Below are 20,753 nucleotides of genomic sequence, written 5' to 3' on the forward strand. Positions count from 1 at the left end.
TGATAGTTGTTTAAATGTAAAGCAATTTCTACTTAGATTTCACATGTAAAGCACTCCACTTTTTTCAAAGTTGATTCTCAGTCTTATTTGGTAAATATGTAACTTGCTACGAACATCTTTTTGTTGTTGTTATAAAGAAACAATGCTTCTCTATATTCTGCTAACCCTTCAGTGCTTTGCTTGGAGTTGAATTGTTTTCAGTTGCTTGTTTTTTTTTTTTGTTGTTTTTTCATACAAACATTAAACATAGAAATGATGGGAGTTGGGATCTGGAACCCTGGCCTTCCTGAGACAAAATCCACATCTTTTTTAATGAGTGTGCAAGATCGTAAGCAAACGGCGTCGCTTACAGGAAACATAAAATCACAACTCAACACACAGAGATAGTCTGTCCACATCGAAAAAAAAAAGAGAAATCAAAATCTGAAGTATGACACAACACTGATCAATCCCAGAGTTCTGAAAAGTAGCATAAATCTTCATTTTGCAAGGTTTTTTTCATGTCCATATTTGATGGTAGATGAAATTTGTCCTTTTTCTTTTTTCATTTGTTTTTCACACAACATTCCTGTTTATAAATTTCTATTTCCTTGAACTTCAGACACATGAAATGCTTGTAAACGACGAGTGGCTTTTGCAAAAAACGAGAACAGAAAAGATAGGCACCTCTGAAATGAGTCTTGTAACAAACTCACCTCCCACACTTTTATCCCTTTTCCATTTGCACATGAAGTTAACACAGGGATTACTAGTCCTTCTACAGCTATCTATGGCAACAGTTCTTTGTTTTTTCCCCATTTTTTAAGTTTTTTTCTTTTTTTTTTCTATTTCTTATTTTTTTCTTATTTTTATTGTATAACTGGAACAAAATGGTGCAATACTCAATGATAACCCTTGTACTGGATTATTCCACAATAAAAGCCACTATAAGGTAGATAAACTTTTTACAGATAGAATAAAAAAAAATCCATTAAGTCCTTGAGTAAACATGTACACGTGAATTGTCACCATCTCCCCTCCGTACTTAGACTCGTTTACCTACGATTAGCTGAGTGAGGGGTAGAAGACACTCAGTGCAACGTTAGAAGATAACGTCTATCAGAATAGTTTTTGACAAAGTAACGACACAAATGAAAAGATAAAAACAGACAAAATATAACATACTGAGTGGAACATAACAGCAGGCCCTGTGCCCTGTGCGCACGGTCTTGTGCGCACACATTCATACAAACATCGGACTTTCAAGCACACATCTAAGATGACTTTTGCATTTTTTTTTTCAGAGATTCTGTATTCGTAACTTAATGCAATACATTTTTGATATTCTCTAAAAAGCCCCTAAGTGTACCTGTCAGACGGAGAGAACAAAAAAATATAAAGAATTACTGACTTCACATTACGTTATTGGCGCTCCATGATTCAAGTATTTGTGTTTGATTTTTTGTTTTGATATGTTTGTGATTTTTTTTTTCTCTCATCAACTGGGTAAAATATGCATCAAACCAGGGGATTCCGGTTGGCCTAACTAACAAACACATATATACAGTACGAGCACTTCAAAGTACTGTAATATGTCATCAAAACCAGAACGTGCATATCCAACTCCGTAGAACAACGACGCAGCTTTCAATTAATCAAGTATCTGTTTACACCCGACCCTAATTCGTTCCTTTGTGTCACTTATTTGCGGGGAAAATACATATTGCTCATTTTCAGGTGTATCAAACCGAGACCTTTTCAAACAAAAACGAAAAGTTTCAGAGGTTACGATCCAAGAAGTCAGAAGAGGTGATACTACACACCACACTCACAGTATATACATATACATATATGTAGTGTATACATACATTATATACTGTTATCTAGAACAGAGCTGTAGAGAGGAGACCCTCTCGATGCTGGTGCAGCATGGGAAACCCCCTTCACTGTCAGGGTTCTCCAGTTAGTACAGGATGCTGGGAGGTCCTCGGCTATTGGGTCTGTCTGAGCTTGGATCAAGGCAGTTACAGAAACAGGCAATAGTGATTTTTGCTTGTGTGCTGCAGGACTGCAAGTCCTGAAAGGTAGCCTTTTCCCGTTTTCTTGTTATTTTTTTAATTTTCAAACATTTTTTTCTTTAAATGATTTTTTAAGACTTTGTACCTCTTGAAATGTGCCTCCTCCCCTCTTGCTGATGCAGAGTGAGCGGAGTTGAGGCTGATGCAGTGGGCCCAAGCCATCTGGGTCTGTGGAAATGTACAGTTCAGCGGGCCCCGCTTTGAGCAGGACACAAACATAAAAACAAGATAAATACAGCATCCACAAAAAAGGCACCCCGGCCACTAGTCTACCCCTTTTAGATGGTGGTAGTAGAAGCTGATGGCCGGAGACGTTTCAGCTATAAGTGCAGAGCTTTAACATATTATAGATCCTATTTTTTTTTTCATTTAGATTTTTTAGCATTTTTAAGATTTTTATGTCAAACTTCATAAAAATGACGTTAAAATGCGATTTCATTTTTGGTTTTAAAAAAATATGTACCCGGGATTACCCATCAGCAACTGTGCACTGTAGCAAACTGGAACCTCCAACTGAGTAGACTCTCTCCTTAGCATGGGGCGCTCCCCACAAAAGCATAAAAAAAAAAAAATCTCAGTCATTTCAGGGTGTGATGCTGCCGCCCATTTGTTTGTTCCCTCCTGTCCCCCGCTGCACCCTCCGCAAAGGTTATCAAAGCTCCTCCGAGTAGGGAACAGAAGTGCTGTTTACAAAGACACGGTATGACACAGCAAATTTATATTGGCACGTTACATTGGCATCTTGTACATGCAATAATAGGCCTCCAAACAGCAGCTGTAGGCCACCTTTCGATAAAAGGATTGAATACAAGCCTTTTCTCCTCCAATCAGGATTAAGTTCGAGGCATGAGGTCTGTACAGATTGTTGCGCCGATGGCCTTTAAATCTAAGACTTCGCTCTCACAGTAGAAAGGACAGATACGGAGAGCTGCATCTCGTGCTTGGAATCATCAACTCCCCAACCCTGAGATCAAGCTGGACAGAAGTGTCGTCAGCGCAGAGAGAAAGTTCGACCTTTTGATAAAAGTGTTCGGACTTTAAGTATACGACAGTGTTCTGGTGGCTTTGCCTGACTTTACAGAAACGGTGGCGATGCCAAAGTGCTTACAGGAGCCCACCGGGGACAAGTGTCAGGGTTTGCCAAGCTCATTCCAGAGTCGGGTTTGGCGTGCTGTAAAGGGCCCCAGCCTCTAGTCTTTTGCATAGAAACAGATACGAGGGCCTGTCGGTGCCTGGTCAGGGGGGGGGGCTACTGGGTCTGGTTGAGGTGGTGGAGGTGAGGAGGTTATAGCGTAGCAGCTAGGCAAAGGGTAAGGGGGGACAGCCTGCGGACAGGCGGAGCAGCTTGGAGCGACAAACACCCACACCCCTTTTTTTTCTTTTTCTTATTTTTTTTTTTTTTACACATCTCAAGGTACTACCTGGAAGTACTACAGAATACTGTCCAACATAAAAGCATGATCATTAAAAAAAAAAAAATTAATAGACAATCAATTACGGTCTGTAGTATTGATCCTCGTTTTGCATTCAATACACAGGATGAACATACAGAGGCACCTCTGACCAAAGTGTTTCTGCATATGAACAGTGAAGGGCTAGTCAGCAGCCAGTATATTGTAGACCACTGCATTTAGACAAAAAGTAACAATTGAACACATTGGAAACAAAGTCAAATCATTCTTTTTTTTTTCAACAAAAAAAAAGAAGAGTACACTGGCAAAAATTCCAGAAATATGACTATTACATCTTCCAGCTAAAGTGATCTTTGTGTCAAAGAACTGAGAGATGAGGGGGGAGGGCAGGACGACCGCAGGGTTGAGTGGCGGGCCCCCGTTTGAGATGCTGCCCGTGTTTGTGTGGCAGAGAGCCGTGATTGGCCGAGCCTCGGAGGAGCCGCTTTCTTGCCAGACTGAGGGATGGTCAAGTGGAGCCCGGGAGGAAGTGGGGCTGCCGCTTGACACCCAGAGGACCACAACATAGAGGCACTCAGTGGACACTCCACCTCCCCACCCCACTCGGACTCATCCACCGACTGACCGGCTTGACGGGCCAGCAGGCGTCGAGAGAAAGCTGACGTTGCATGTCTTGTGCCTCCAAGCAGAACAAGGCGAAAACATTTGGAGTGACAGTGATATTCACTTTGATAAAGTTCAAAGGGGGGGGGGGGGGGAATCGTAGACTGCAGTTTCCCCCCCGCCAAAAGTCCAATGGTACATTTCAGTTCTGTTTCCCTTCATCCTGCTACCAGAGGAACATCGCCAGACACATTTCCAAGAAGTTGATACAGTACATAAAAGAGCAGTTTTTTTTTTTTTTTTTCCTATGTTTTTGCTGCTCCTTTTTTTGATTTATTGGATTGCAGTTGAAGCGATTTGCTCTTCATAAGTGCTATGATAAAACCCTTTGAATTTATAAAAGTCTTAGTCTCTTCTGTTTACACAGTACCAAACGCAAGGAACACTCGTAGGTTTACTGCATTAGGAGAAACCCCTCTTATTTGGTATTGTGCCAGATACCCAGAACCATCCAATCCCACTGTAGATTCAGTCTCTGTTGGGTGTGGCTGTGGCACGCAGAGAGGAAGAATGCATGTGTGTACCCAGTTTCACTCTTCAGTACAGTTGGCTGTATGCACAGTTCAAAAGTAGCTTCTTCCTCTTTGCAGAGTTTACCCAACAGTATCAGGGGGATTGGCAGCCTGGAGGGAATCCAAGTTGTGAAAAGGGGGTACGGTGTTAATTTCTTTTTGAGTTCCAAAGTCTTTTGCTGCAATCAGCAACAATCAAAAAAAGAAAAGAAAAATATAAGAGAAACCAGCTCCGGTGGACATCGAGTATGGACGGAAGAAAAGTCTATCATGTATATTGCACAATGAACTGTCATGAAATTGTATATTTTTCCCCCAAAAAAACTTGCTGATCATTCAGACCACTGGGCTTCATAACAAACTGGATAATTGAAAATTCAACAAAGAACCAGTGAGTTCCCAGTCGAAGGTGACCAGAAGGATCTGGGCTCGCAGACATCAGTGATTGGGCACCACCGGACATACACAGGTCATGTATGAAAACAGAGACAAGGTTGACGAATAATCTTCTCTCAGCTTATATGTTGGGACAGATATCAAAAATGCGCTCGGGTCTAAACCTAATAAAAAAAAGAACATTAAATAGCTGAGCAATTCCTTTGAGAAGGCAAATTAAAATCATTAAGCTGATGATTGGCAGGGCCAGTCACATGGCCAGGCCTTCTAACTGCCCAGTGACAGAGTTGGTCACCAATTGTGTCCTGTACCACTTGCTGGCTCAGAGGTGAAACTGTGCAAGATTTCAGCTATTTCTTCAGTTACAAAACAAACATGGGACCTGGGCCAGAGAGCACTTAAGGCTAATATTAGTGCTGAGAAAACAACGTTGACATAACTAGTAAAGGTCTTCGAACCGCATCATTGGCCATGGACATGCTGGGAATGGTCGTTTTAAGTCTTATTTTGCGATGATTCGTTTTCTTTTTTTGGAGGGAAAAGGAAAGTCTCAGATGGCAGCTTTGATTGCTTCTCCTAAAAACACTTCGCACAGAATGTCATGTATACTTATGGAAAAACTAAAAATACTTTTAAGGTTTCTTTGTGTTGTGTCTTGTTTCAGTTTGTTTTATATGACGCATTTCAAAAATACCAAAAGGAAAACAACTTGCCGCTTTTCCATAAAAAAATTAAAGAAATAAAAAAAGAAGGATAAAAGTAAAACAGAAGGAGTGGAGTCTGCAGTCTGTGGTATGGACCCCCCTTCCTTCTGAATCACAATTCACAGTTCAAAACAGTTCAAATTGATACTGATTATCGCCACATGATTTGCTTGGGTTTTGCTCCTGTTCACTTAAATCTTTTTGTTTGTGTTGTATTTTTTGCCACCTCACCAACCACCGATTGGCTTACATGACACGGTGGTCGGTCGGTTAGTGTATCGTGGCATCATCCTACATGGACTCCCCACTCAGTAGATCTCCAGGCAGCAGGGTGTTGATGGAGGTAGGGCTCCCGATCACGCGGGCGTCCTCTCCGCTCGGCGGTCCCCAAAGGCTGGAGTAGTGAGGCACTCCGCCCCACAGCAGGTCGTTGCCGCTGTTCTTGCTGCCACCGCTGCTCCACTGGCCAATGGAGTGGGACTGCGGCGCTCCGCCCATTCGGTTTTGATTGGTTCCCGGGTTGGCCTGCCAGCTAGTGGTGTTTGCCACTAGTGACTGACCTTGTGCAAAGAAGCGGTTCACCTCCTCCTCGCCGGCAAACTCCGCAAGGATAGTGGTGTTTCCAAGCACGCACCTTACATGGGACAAAAGAGGAAACAATAAGTCTAACGGTGAAAAGCAAAACAGAAATAAGGAACTACTAATATTTCATGTTTGGCAATGTCATCTTTGTTTAAAAATGGGCCAGGATACACCTGACACTTTTTTTAAACAAACTGTAGTGCTCATTTAGGGCTTGATTTTGCCATTATGCTTTTTCTTGCACAGCTGTGACCACATTTGCGTGCAGCTGGTAATGAGTCAAAGTAGGTCACACATCTTGTATTTTGTTTCCATAGCAACCAGTGCAAACCCTCATGAAAACAAAATTAGGGGACAAATCTTAGACAATTATAAAGCACAGAGTCCTTTGGACTGGTCACCTCTAGTATTTCACTTGCATGACTACAAAAATCGCTGTAATCTTACAATACAGCTGACTACAGTGTGACTCCCCACCTACTTTCCTCGTGACTGCTCAAATACAAAATTGTGTGCTTCTCCAAAAAGTTGTACTCTGCCACCAACAAGAAAGAAGGAACTATGGGTTTCCTCTGTTAAAGCTCAAATCGCTTTAATATAAAAAGAAAGGGGTTGTGAAAAGCAAAGGAAGTGCAAAAAACATTTCATTTCAGCCTCACTAAACCCAGTGTGGCTGGTGAGAGAGAATTTGCTGTGTCTTACATGTGCAGAGACTTCTGGGCCTTGGCAGCCTCATCCTTGGAGCTGTAGCGTACCACAGCGTTTCCCTGGGTCAGGTTGAGGTGGAATGTGATCAGGGGGCCGTGCTGCATGCAAAGGGTCCGCAGAGTTGAACCATCAATCTGGAGCACAGGAGAAAAAATTAAAGGAAAAAATTATGTATGTAAAAAAAATGTAGTACCAACAACAGAGTTTATTCATACATTTTACACTAGATTTTCAGTCACTCTTCATTTTCTCTTAATCACTGTCCACCCTCTATTAATCTCACTTCAGTCACTTCATTTTTGTATTTTCTTTACTTCAGAAATCAATAACACAAGCCACTTAGTCAAGGGAACAATACAAGCAGAAAATCTTGTTTGTTTCACTTTCAAACAGCAATCAGATGAATCATCGATGAATCATTGTTCTTTTTTTTTTCATATACGACATTGATTCATGACTAGATATATCCATGAATTCATCATAATCACATGCCGATTCTGCTTACCACGCAATCGATAAATTAGAATTAGAATCACAGAGTACATACTTGTGGAGTGAGATTCCTCAGCACCAGCCAGCTGCTTGTCCTGGTGGGGCTGTCAGTACTCCAGGTGGTTCCCTCTGTAAGAGAAATGAAGACTCATTTCAATAGAAGGTAAAGCAAACAGAACAAAGAGTGTCACTGTGAGCTGTTATTTTTAAAGGACAATCATCTTTTCAGAAGCATGGAGACAAGAAGCTGATTTCATGTGATAGTGGCCTTATAATGTAATCTATTTCTAAGGGAAACTTATGTATTACAATTTGTTATTTACCATCTAAGTATGTGTATTAGATCTTTATAAGCCACTGCCACGCTCTCCTTAGCGGGGGCGTGGACCTCTGCACATGAGGTCAGAGAGTTTGACATCAGAGGGAACCACGATACCTTCTACCTACGTATTTAAGTGAACACACAATTACCATCTACATTACTCAAAGTCCTCATCTCCTGCAAATATACGTGTCAAAATAAGGTCACACATATGATGTTTAAAATGTGGCTTTTCGCAGAGCCGGTAAACCTCAAGATGCCAGTTTAGCAGGGTGTGTTCAGCAAACACTGACAGAGCGAGTGCGGTGTTGCACATTCGCAGCTGTGAACTACACCACACCTACGCATCAACAGTTATATCAATGTTTGCTGAGAGTAAAGAGCATCAAAACAAGACTGTAGTGCTTTTACTTTGGTGGAATCTGCCTTATATGAAAGAATTTGCTGAAAATCTTAACTTTTTCACACCATGCAAAGAGCATTCTGCAGAGGGAATGACTAAGAAAAACATTCACCAAAGCTCATCTTGGCAGTTGCACAAGCAGCAAGGGTATACATGATCAGAGATAATATAAAGTATAGTATAATGGTATTATTTTCCATTACAGTAACAATAAAGAACTTCAATTTAGCAATTTAGCAAAAATTTGACTCACTAAATAGTTGTTTCTTCATACGTTTATGGACTTCTAATGTTACGATAATCAACATTCTAGAAAAGGTTTGTCTATATAAAGAGACACACCTCAAAATGAAACCTGAGACTTTGATACAATTTATGGATATTATGCTTTAAATTGCAGGTTAAAAATCTGAAGGAATGGTGAAAGAGTTTGTAACTGAAACAGTGTCCAGTCAGTTCAACTAGATGTTTCTAAGATAGAAAAATAACAAAGTGCTGACCGGAGGTGTAAGAGCTGCTCCAGCCTTGGGCCAGGCCCAGCGAGTTGCCGCCCCAGGTAGAGGAGGACTTGCTGCTGGTGAGGCCTGGTGGGGGTCTGGAAGGAGCTACAGAGCTGCGTGGCCCCTGGGGGACTTTCCACAGCTCATGGGACAGTGAGCCTTGGCTCTGTGAGATGGGCCCTTGGGACCAGGTGGACTTCATGTCAGAGAGTTTACCTTCACACAGAGAGAGAGGATGGAGGACAGACAGGTCAGAGGACAAAGTTACAGATGAATATGTAGAGCTAGAACTAAGATGTAATTGCATATATATGTAGGTTTGGAAAAAATTGTCACTACTTGATGGATAGGGTTCAAAAGTCCCAGATATAAACAGTAAAAAATATTTATTGCAGTGTACTTAAACTACCCCAGACCTGTGATGAGTCAAAATGTATTAATGTCATGAATAGTTTTCTTGTCATTCATACCTCCATTCCGGTCCCGCAGCAGGTATCGGTTGACATCATGGATGTTGGTGTTGATGGTGGGACCGCTGGGGACGCTGCCGGGAGTCATGTTGGGGTCATTTTCAGGGTCGATGTTCTGAAGGCCCTTCCATGGGACACCTGGGCAGAACTCTAAGGGCAAAAATTAAAGATGTTTAAAAAAAAAAAGAAAAACAATATTTTAGGGTCAAAAGACTACCATCACATGACTTCTTTGTAGTTTCACACAATCCTAAACAAGCCTCTAAGCCACTGCTTGAATCAAAATGATAATTTCTTTGCTTGTAAATTCCACTTCGAGTGTTCAATGTTGATTACAGCTTGACAATCACAAATAATTCTACAACTGTTGGAAGAACTGACTAATACAGGAAAAGAACGAAGGCTGAGAAGAAAGTAGCAGTGACTGTAAACCTATTTGACTCCTAAATATGTAGAGTATCTTTTTATTTTATCTTCTCACCTGGGGGCCAGTTAATGTTGGTTCCGTTTGTGATCTTTTCATTGGGGCTCTTGCCCTGGCCCCAACTGTCATGGGGTACCAGGGGGCTGGTGGGGGAGTCAGAGCCGGACATAAGATTGTAAGGGCTGTAGGAGTCGTCTAGATGGGGGGGCTTCCCAGGGGGGCCCAGATTGGAGGCAGCAGATATGGCACCTAGAACAAAAACAAATAACAGACTTAGTTGTATTCAGTTTAAGTTAATATAATTTTACAAAGACAAAAAATAGTTCATGTTTTTCACAGGTTTCACAGATTGTTATGCAAGACTCTTAAATGAAAAATTCATAAACTCAAGAAAACTGAGAGTTAGAAGCCACGTGTGTGATTTCTATAGTAAGATGATGCTCTGGTGCCTTTTAAGGCCATACATGGAAATATGACAATGAAGACGATTAGTGGCTGAATATTATAGAAGAGATGGTGACTTAAATGTTGAAATGGAAAGTGTAGGAGTCAATATGTCAGAGTAATTTGCTCCTTTCAAGACATTTATAAAATTGCATTTTGTCTGGAAATTGTATTTTATAGATTATATAATCATAAGCACCTTACAATACTATAAATGTGCTGGGGACTGCATGAAATCTGTATAATGAGTTCAAATTTTTTAATATGGCATGGTAAATAGTTTATCACATTTTGAATTAACGTCAATAGTCATGAAAGATGTTCATATTAAACCATGTTTAATTTTTGTGTTCATGCCTGTCTTTGTTTTTCTGCAACATACCGTGCTTATTGAGGTTGTGCTCCATGTTTGAGGAGTTGCCAGAGTCCATGGAGTTGGAGTGTGTCCACTGGGACAGGCGGGATTGGGGCTGAGGGGGCTCCTTCAGGGACAGACCCCCGACCTCCATGCAGTTTACATTCATGTTTGGATTCAGTCCAGCTGCGGGCACACACACACAAAACTGTCTTTTTACTTCATTCATAAAATGTAAGATTTTCACAAGATGAAAGAAATTGTGAATCAGCAATTTTCACAAAAACATTGCTATACAGTTTTCCGTTGTTTGTTCGACACAACAATAAATTGTTCACATAATTTATGTATGACTTGTGGCTGGGCACACTGTATGTTATGAGTACAGATGTATGCATGACAGAGTTGCAAACTCAAGGGTTTCAAAAGGAAAACCCTCAACAAGCAATCCATATTTCTTCAAATTCACATTTATTCAGCAGAAGTGACCACCAGAAGACTATTTTCAACCTGTTGCTTCCCCTATCCTAGACTTACAAAGGGAGTAGGAGCTGTAGGCGTTGGGCGAAGACGGCGGCTCTTTGGTGTGCATTGTGTCAACGAGGCCCGGAGCCTGGTGTGAGCCTGTGAAGGGGTCCAGGCTTGATTTGCCGGAGCCATGGCCTCCAGTGGGGCCACCAGGGTGATGCAGACCAGAGGAGGAGGAAGAGGAGGAGGAATGAGAGGGAAGTTGCTGCTGCTTCATCAGCAGCGCCTGGTACAGCTGACGCTGGTGCTGCTGGATCTGCTGCTGCATGTTGGTGATTGTACGTGCAACCTGGGGAGGAAAGAGAGATTGTCACAACTGTGTATTAAGGAAGGAAATGTTTGGCAATGAGGGACAGGAAAGCAGAACATAATTCAAATTTTAAAGAGACAAATGCAAGCTGGCGGAATAATAATGAAGAAAAAACAAAGGATGAAAAGGTTTTAGAGAAATTAAGAAAGGCAAAGAGCAAGGAGAGATGAAGTGGAAAGTAGAATTATTAAAAAGGCAAAGCAGAGAAATATGAAGGGAGAAACAAGCACTTCTATCAGGACTCATCTTAAAAGTAGGACACTGAAAAAGAGAACAAACAGGTGGTTGCCTAATGTTGAAAAAAGTTACCACGCAATTAGTTTTCTCAGAATGTGAAACTCACAATATTTGTTGAGAAATATGATGTTGTACCATGTTTTTGTCTGTTCTCACATGTTGACACACACAAAATGCATGACTTCTACGATCATACGCTGCATGGTGCTCTGTTGACTCACTTGCTGCTCTTGTTGTCTAATGGGCCCGGAAACATTGCGCTGCGCCTGCATCATCTGCTGCTGGATTTGTAAACGCTGGTATGCCTGAATGAAGGGAACCGAAAATACAATATATTAATTAAAATAGACACACGTGAATAGAGTGACAAATAAAACAGAACAAATCTATCGGATTAATCTTATGTTCTTTTAAATCCATTTAGCTCGACTTTCAAATATTATGTGCTTGGTTTTAATTCCTTTCCTGAACCTCCTTTAAAGACCACAACACATCTCTGAGTACATGACATAACATACCCAGTGGGAATGTTGACTCACCATTTGCAGTTGCTGAAGTTGGTACAACAGGGTCATTTGTTGAGGGTTTATTGGTGAGGTTAAAAGTGCAGGGTTCAGACCTATGTTTTTTGCTGCAAACTGCAAGAGCTGTGCTTGGACCTGGAGGGAAGGGAAGAATGGGGAGGAAGGAACAGGAGAAGACATGTTAGTCATGGCAAATCACAGCAACTCCAACCACAAAAGTAACTTCGGGCAAGGTAAAACTAGTCACCACTATATGTCTGCAGAGAGGAAAAGGGAAGAGACAGGATCTGCAGATGGGGTTTTAAGCATCCAGAAAATAGGATGTTTTTATCTTTACATATATTTACTATGATTTGTTTTGGTCCTTATGTTAAACTAAAATTGGCTTTATTTTTTCAACTCAAGGTGACATTTTTTTGAGAATAATTACCAGAAGCAATCAGTGGCTATAGTCATAGCACTGCTACAATGCAGCTAAAATAACAGCCACAGACTTTGGTCAGTTGTGGAAAAAAGATGCCAGAATTGGAAATTATTATTTACAATTTGGTAAAAATTGTGTTCCCTGGCTAGAGGGAAACTAATACAGTCTATCTGCCAACTCTTGAAGACCCATCCTTTCTGAGAGCACCTTACCTGATCACCCACACATTGTCTTATAATACAGATTAGTACACACTACAACCTACAGAAACTATTGTGTGGTCCCCAGTTGTAAGTGTCTTTGACGCTCAAATGAGTAAATGTAATCAAATGAACTGATGTAATGTGTGTATCTACCTGAGGGGTGAGAAACGGAGGCACTTGAGCACGTAGACTAGGCTGGGAGGAGCTGAGAGGTTGCACAGGTGGCTGAGGAGGCTGCTGCTGCTGCTGCTGCTGCTGCTGCTGTTGCTGCTGTTGCTGCTGCTGCTGCTGCTGCTGCTGCATGGCCCGGGTTTGTGCTGCTCCACTACTGCCAAACATTCCACTGGGTATCTAAAATTAGGGCACAATGAAACTCACATAACTTAACCAATTGAACAGCAACATGACACCTCATGATTAAGGTCCAGAGTTGAGCCTCAACCTTCTTAGTACAAATTTGATGTGTTAAGTCAGTACACAAATGACTCCACTTAAATTGGATGAAAATAAAACTTGGAGAGCACTTAAAAGCCGATAAGGTTAAAATGATATTGCCAGTCCACCGAGCTATGTCTAAAAAAACTCTTTCAAAGCATTTTCCCTCAAGGTTTAACTTCTCACAACACATACTGAACGCCAAGTGAGAGCAGCCAATTGTTTAAAACATGAAACTTTAATTATTTGTGACTTTTCAAATGGCCCAAAACGATTAACCTGTAAAAGAGTAGCTTAATCCACATTTCAGATCAAATAATGGCGGTAGAGATTGTTAGATTCAGTGCAAACACAACAGGCGTAGAGTGCCTTTGTTTGTGCTTCAAGGACGTGCTGACAATTTTCTGGGGCATGGCGGCCTCTGGGGCTGATATTTGATAGAGCACAACTATCCCATTTCATTGGGCACTTCAGGCAAGGTCATGTACACACATAAGTGAGCAATAGAACAGTTGAGATTTGGCAGCACATGGGAGAAGAGAGGTGTGTTAAACAAATTAAATGTATCATAAGATTATTAATAACACTGCATGTTATAAACTTAAGTCCTTCAAGGCCAATAAAATGATAGCTTTGATAAATAATGACAATGGTGTTTTGTACTAAACATTAAAACAGAGAGAAGGACAATTATTGCTTCTATATTATTAAAAACTCATGCAGTCTAAACAGGTAAACTAAATATTAACAGAACATTAAAGGATTCATAGACATGTTTTTGTGTCATTTTGTAGTACAACTGTGTGTGTATCACTGTGTTACCTGTTGTCTGTTGTTCAAGTTTTGCATGGCCAGCCCCGGGTTGCCATGTCCCAGACCCTGCCCGGGAAGGCTACTATTGGCCAGGGGGAGCTTCAGGCTGGGGGAAGGCAGAAACGGTGATGGGGAGGCGTCGTCTGACAGCATTCCATCCTGGACCAGAGCAAAGTAAGTGGTTAATGGGAGAATATAGAGATTAGAAACTCAATTACATAAATGATAAGCTATGTGAAGAAATAATTCATTTTTCAAATTTGGAATGGTGTAATTCATAACAACTCGTCTTAAACTCTCTTTGTAACACATGTCAAAATAGTCACAATGTAAAAAAAACAATGAATAATCCCCCCCAAAAAGTTAGCTGCTCATATTCTTACCTTGTCGTGAAAGGTGTTGCGGTCAGAGGGGTCTTTGGAGAGTGCTGAGGGCCGACACACCATGGGCTTGTTCATGCCGTTGCTGTAGTCAGACATGCCCATACCCCTCTTGTCCAGGTCCGTCTTCTTCTCCAACAGGGCGCCTGGGAGCAGAGAGGAAAATGTCAATTCATCTTTTTAAGTATTCATCTAAAAACTGATTCAAAAGCATTTTCCTTCAGATACATTAAATATTATATTTCCTGAGTAGTGTATGACTGGGTATCATTCACAGCTACGTCAAAGATTAGATGTAGCAACAATGTTGAATCATGAATTCATGTTGATGAACTTACTCATGGCCTGGTCAAGGTTCATGTTGTTGCTCTTTAAAGCCTCCTCAGCAGGGTCTCTCTGGAACACATGGATAACAAGTTGATTAATTTTTCTGTAATTGTTTCCACACAATTGAACAGTTTTCTCAAGTTTAGTCGTTAATATTGTTTGATGATTTATTACCCTAAAAATATATATATTGTAATGTGATTCTACCATATACTGCAGACAATTCTCTATATAAATAAAAGTATTATGTAGCACAACTTAAAGAGAGATCTTCCTAAATCAAAAAGCCTATCAGTGCTATGTGTGTGTGTCAGTACATCTTTGAAAATATTTTTTAAACATACCGGAAAGCCCATGTCAGTGAGCTGCTTGATGAGACGATTCATGATCCAAGCCTCATCTGGCTTGTTGCCCATCTTCCCCTGACAAAACATAAGCAACATATTTTGAGTTCATTCAACCAACTACAAAGTTCCTCCAAATGACTCACAATGCACATTAAAATCTGCCACTAAATTTTTTCTGACCTTGCTTGGGAATTTCTTGGGTCCATTGCCCCAAGAGTTACACGAGGAGCTGCTCTCCTGGGAGGTCGGGCTGTTCCACATGTCCCCATCCTCAGTGTCCCATTGGCTGGTAGACATGCCCATCTCCTCTCCTCCATTTCCCCAGCCCTCTTGCATAGGTTTAGGGCCTAGGAAACAGAAATCAACCACAGAATAAAAAAGTGAGGTTAAAATAATAATACTAATACACATAGTATGTGTTGTTTTGAAATTCACTTTGGGAAAACACTGTAGACTATTACATGAGCAGCAGGTAATTTTCAACTTGACCACTTGGTGCCACTGTTGCCATTTGACACTGCATATTTCCCCCCACTGAACACATCCATCTGCTATGTCCAACATTTCAAAGAAGAGTGCAAATAACCAAGACCTGCTGAGGTGTGGAATTGCTTTAATCTCAGCAACACACTAGCACTATCAATGATCTTCAGAATTGCCACCTATAGTACAGGTCTAAAGAAATCCCTGTTTTTGTCCCCTCAACTGAAAGGTGTTGGTGTGCACACACTGGGAGTGATCCTCAGTCGGTCTTTTACAGGAGATGTTGTACCACTGCACACAATCTCAACCACAGATGCCTACAGTCACTATCATGCAAAGAGGCAAAAGCAGAAAAGGACCATTACACTTTACCAATCTTCTGAATGCCATTTATCATAATGAGACTTTATAACAGTGGAGCTTACAATGTGTCTGTTATGTAGATTCTGAGAAATTGTCTTTTACAGTAGCACATATAAAACCAGAATAATCTGCTGTGTATGACTATACTATGGTAGTAAAGCAGCAAGAGGGGATGTGAGCCCCAAGTTGTGAACACCAATGAATGTTTCTGCATCTTGCTATGCGGGCAATGCTATTATCCTATGGTTTACATTATACATAGCTGTATCAGCATAAATTTACTCATCTGTGGACATTACCTGGCTTGCAGGGCGTAGAACCTTGGGGCCCGTTGGCCCTGCCATAGGGTCCAGAGGACTCATGACTGCCATCTCCCCACGTTCCTACTCCCCTTTGGGGCTTGCCCCAGGCAGCAGTACCATTGTCCACGGTTGATGTTGGAGCTGCTGGCTCTCCCCAAGCAGGCTCAGACTTGGGCTGAACACTGGGAAGCTCTCCCCAGCCTGTAGGAAAGAGGGTAAAGTAGAAAAAAATATGATGACATGACTCACGGTGCAATACAATCTATGTCTGCTTGCAGTAATCATTCCCCCTTTATGTCTTCACACACTTTTTTTAAATGGCTCCAGTCGCTAAGTTGGGCTTGCTATACAAAAAAACGTAGTAATGCTTGCGTGACACCAATACTTTTGAGACCATCTGCTTGATAATCAAAGTAAGAGAATTCGTTGGATGAATAACCAAAATAAAATAGCCATCATAGTCAACAATGCATTTAATTAGTAAGTTGTGTTATGTGTGTATTATTGAAAACAATCCCTTTGTAAGCTTCATCGATCATTATATTTATTTCGGTTCATTATTAATATCAGTTCTAAATCCTTTAATACAATTACATAAGCATGCTATATAAAATAAAAATCTGCCCGATACAGTGGGGTCCAGAAGTACCAATTTCTTAGACTTCAGAACCAGACTCTAGATGTTGCATTTTTTTCTATTCATATCATCAAATTCTATTGTAATTACATACCTGGGTTGGCGAGCGGGGGTCTGCCTTGGGGACCAGGACCTGGATGTGAGACGGCATTGTTGGGTGACCCATTGTTGTTTCCATGGTGTTGCAGGTGAGTTGGGGGTTGGCCATGATGGGGATGGTGGTGCACGTGGTGAGCATGATGGTGATTGTTGTTCCCAGGGCTGACAGAGTGATTGTTGATGTTATTGTTGGGCATAATCATTCCACCATTCTTACTGGGAGTTGAGCCGCTGTTGCCTTGGTCATTATTGGGATTGTTGCGATCCCACATGTTGGCAGACTTGTTGAAGGTAGTGGATTCGCCCCAGGTTGATGTTCCATCATCAATCTCCATATTCCTACGGACAGAGGGAGGGGAGGGCTCCAACCAGCCACTGGTTTCCTTGACTTGCTCCTGTTTGCTGACATTGCCCCAGGTAGAGGTGTTCTGTTTCACAGAACCAGGACCACCCCAAGAACCAATGCTGCCTCCTCCTCCTCCACTTCCATTACTGCTGCTGCTGCTGCTTTCCTGGGGCTTGGATGATCCCCAGCCTCCCTGTACTGGGCCATTAGAACGTGGGTTCTCCCCCCAGCTGCTATTACTCACAGCAGGAGCAGGCTTGCTCCAGCCTCCTTCTCTATTTCCTCCTCTGGGACTATCCTTCCATCCACCATTTCCTCCATTTCCTCCATTACCACCTTCTCCTTCCCACATGCTGCTGGAGGAACCATTGTTTTTTACCTCTTTTTCTCCCCAGTCTCCTGTGCTGGGGCCATTGGAGCCACCATTACTCCTTCCCCGTCCATGGTTATTTTTGGGGCCTTCACCCCAGCTAGTAGGCTGACTTTTCTTAGGGCCATCTTCCCAATTTGGTGACTTGTCTTCAGAACCCCAGGACGGTGTGCCCCCACTTTTATGACCATTGGTGGGCAAAGGGTCTCCCCAGTTATTTGTAGTGCCATTTGAGGCTTTGCTAAGTGACTGTGGCGGTTCTCCCCATCCTGATCCAGTCTGGATTGGCTGAGGTGGAGGGGCTCCCCAACCAGAGGATGATGATTCTCCTTTGTCACTTTTTCCCCCAGACCCAGGCCGCTGTCTAGAGCTGATGTTGGGATTAATGGTACCTCCATTGGTGGATGAAGGTCCCCCATTAGAACTGGAGCCTCCTACAGAGCTGCTGTTGCTCTTGCTATCATCAGAACTGGCTTCTTCCATCTCCCATACAGTGTGCTGTCGAATGGGGGTCTGTCCCCAACCCGTGTTGCTCAGCACCCTAGGGTCCAGGTCCTGTCGGGGTGGCCCAGGGGTAAACTCCATGCTGGAGGACCTGTCTCTCTGCTGGGATCTACCTTCACTGCTGTCTCCACTACCATCACTTGCTGGTGCTGTTCCAGGCTGCTGGCCCCATGAACTAAGTGGCTGCTCTTGGCCTGAACCTGAACTACCAGCATCTACTGAGTCCCAGCCTTTAGATCCATCTCCACCCCCAGCAGATTTCCCCCAGTCCCCCCAGCCACCACTTCCACTACTCCCTCCACCACTGCCTTGGCGGCCCCAGGCAGAATGACCTCTTGAAGGATTTGAGTCCCAGCCTGAATCCTTGGGAGAGTCAGCTGCCTTTGTTTCTCCACCACCCCATAAAGAGGTGCTTGTTGTGTCCCCATTGAGCTGGGATGATTCGGTGGGTGATTGGCCTCCCCAGCCAGTTAAGCCGTGGATAGGGCTCATAGGCTCTTGAACTTGCTGTTGTTGCTTAGTGTGGTTTGGTCCATCAGTGTTAAGGTCCATATTGAAGGACAAGCTTGTGTTGCATGAAGGTCGCTGATCATTTTCATTTGGACTTAGCATGCCACCCCAACCTCCCCCACCATTATCAGTACCTCCTGGGCTCCCATTTCCCATGTTTCCATTGCCATTAATACCTGGTGGGAGAGATGCAGAGTTAGAGACTCCATTGGGGTCACCACCTTCATGGCCCAGCACAGGCCATGCTGATGGGTTGGCATTGGGATTGAGATTCAAGTTAAAATTGGGAGCGCCCCAGTTATTGGGTGCTCCTACTCGACCACCATTCATACTTTCTTGTTTCACGTCAGAGCCCCAGCCTCTATTACCAGCTAGTGTGTTGGCTGACCCAGGTCCAGTCATCATATTATTGTTAGCTTTGAGAGAGGTGTAGTGGGCCTGCTGGCCGGCGGCACCTGTGGCCATACTCATTGATATACTGATAGCACTGGTTTCTAGGTTAGAGCTGGCTGTTTCTAAGGGGCATTCTAGGGCTGAAGAGTTGTTGGGGTCACTATTGTGGCTGATGTAGCTCCAAGCTTCTTTGTCACTTTCGTCAATAATCACTTTGTCCCAGCTGTTGGCACTGGTGGGGCTTTCAACTGGCAAAGAGGCTCCCCAACGAGAGGTCTCATACTGGGCACCAGAGCCACACTGGAGGGATATGTCTGAAGAGAAGTGGGGGAGAGGAAAGAGCGGTTAAGACAACTGAGAGTAGAAAATACAACACAGAGGGTAGATGGGTACTTTAGACTAGACTACATCATGTAAAACAGCCACTTTAAGTCCCATATAGACCAATTTTATCTTCTTGGTTGGTAAATGCTTGCACTCAGACTTGGGAGGATGAGATGGTCACACTAGCACATTCCACAATTCAACACATAATCAGAATGCACAGCCAAGCGTGCTACATGTCATATCAGCTAAGACATATCCATATATCCTTGCCCTGGTGCAATCAGCCAAACAGAAACTTTCCTCATCTCTTTCACCTTCTCACATAACCATCCTTGCTGTGTTGTTTTGCCCCTTACTTCCTGGTCACTCTCCAACTGCCCTTATCTATTATTATAACTACCTCCTCCTCCCTCCCTCCCTCCCTCTCTCTCTCCCTCCCTCTCTCCCCCCACCCATTTCTTCACCCTTTAATTCCTCCCCCTCTCCCCTAATACCAGCAATGAGAGGCCCATCCGTCTCCATCGTGGCTTCACTGGCTGGGGCTGCGAAGGGAAGCCCAAGTGGAACGCCGCTCATTTATTGGAATGAAACCAAGATGGCTTCCCATCCATCACTCCCTACGCTCCGCCGGGCATACTCCTCCTTCAACTGCACTGCTCTAAGAAACCACAAGACATTTCCTCTGAGCTTGTCGGAATGTGTCCGTGTACTGGCTTCACTCTACGTGCATATAGCTAACATACAGTTTGTGAGAAATAGACTGCATGTAAATCTTGGACTACTACCTGCCGACTTAATGTATGATCTGCAAATTCAGTATGATGCTACCAAAACAATGCCTCTCCAACAATTATTTAATCAACATTGTATCACACAAAAGCAATTTCATTAGGCACGAAAGCATCCCATCAGAGAGGGAACTAATAATAGAATGAGTCGATGCTGTAAAGGGGTATTCAATCAGTGGGAGGCAGTTAATCAATGATCTTATTAATGGTAGTGGTTGAGAGCCGGGTGGCTATCGATCCAGCATGCAAACATCCTAACCACTAGGCCAGCCTCATGTAATGGACTAGAAAACCAATGAGAAGTACTGCTATGAATATCAACAACACAATGGCCAACCGAGCATGTGAGGGAAGAAATGAATCCAGTAACTTCAGGAGAAGAAAGGAAAATTAATGTCTGTATGAATCCACCAAAGTATGTATATGAAAGCTTGATATTAATCTTTGTTGTTTTCCAACATTGAGTAAAAGTGGAATAATCAATGGTAAAATACACTTCACTGAGTGCACACTCAAAGTTTTCATCAAAGCAATAAAAAAAGAAATAAAAATCCAGTCTGCAAATCCAGACGATATGAATAACAAAAAGCCCTTTTCAACAGGCTTTAAAAACCTAATTGACAATAATACATTTCTGGTTATCCTCCTGAGCAGCTGCA

At 42.6% G+C, this 20,753-nt stretch overlaps 1 protein-coding gene across 8 annotated transcripts in view; it reads right to left on the reverse strand.

Annotated features, from left to right (window-relative positions):
- Positions 1–164: 164 nt before the first annotated feature.
- The window catches only part of LOC128433629 (trinucleotide repeat-containing gene 6C protein), a 52,778-nt gene continuing 32,189 nt past the window's right edge, over positions 165–20,753 (reverse strand). For 5 of the 8 annotated variants that reach the window (XM_053417798.1, XM_053417800.1, XM_053417797.1 and 2 more), the window contains 18 exons: positions 16,852–19,293; positions 16,118–16,321; positions 15,153–15,319; positions 14,970–15,047; positions 14,637–14,694; positions 14,302–14,444; positions 13,928–14,077; positions 12,824–13,021; positions 12,059–12,178; positions 11,741–11,824; positions 10,982–11,261; positions 10,472–10,630; positions 9,703–9,894; positions 9,222–9,371; positions 8,752–8,967; positions 7,582–7,655; positions 7,029–7,168; positions 165–6,378 (listed from right to left, as the gene is read on the reverse strand). In XM_053417798.1, coding sequence (XP_053273773.1) covers positions 6,036–6,378; positions 7,029–7,168; positions 7,582–7,655; positions 8,752–8,967; positions 9,222–9,371; positions 9,703–9,894; positions 10,472–10,630; positions 10,982–11,261; positions 11,741–11,824; positions 12,059–12,178; positions 12,824–13,021; positions 13,928–14,077; positions 14,302–14,444; positions 14,637–14,694; positions 14,970–15,047; positions 15,153–15,319; positions 16,118–16,321; positions 16,852–19,293 — 5,198 coding nt within the window. In that variant the 3' untranslated portion in view covers positions 165–6,035. Of the gene's footprint in view, positions 6,379–7,028; positions 7,169–7,581; positions 7,656–8,751; positions 8,968–9,221; positions 9,372–9,702; positions 9,895–10,471; positions 10,631–10,981; positions 11,262–11,740; positions 11,825–12,058; positions 12,179–12,823; positions 13,022–13,927; positions 14,078–14,301; positions 14,445–14,636; positions 14,695–14,969; positions 15,048–15,152; positions 15,320–16,117; positions 16,322–16,851; positions 19,294–19,800; positions 20,399–20,753 lie in introns of those variants that run through there. The other 3 variants (XM_053417803.1, XM_053417804.1, XM_053417801.1) reach the window with 3 other exon arrangements.

Source organism: Pleuronectes platessa, chromosome 3 (genome assembly GCF_947347685.1).
Source record: "Pleuronectes platessa chromosome 3, fPlePla1.1, whole genome shotgun sequence".
Taxonomy (NCBI): Eukaryota; Metazoa; Chordata; class Actinopteri; order Pleuronectiformes; family Pleuronectidae; genus Pleuronectes; species Pleuronectes platessa.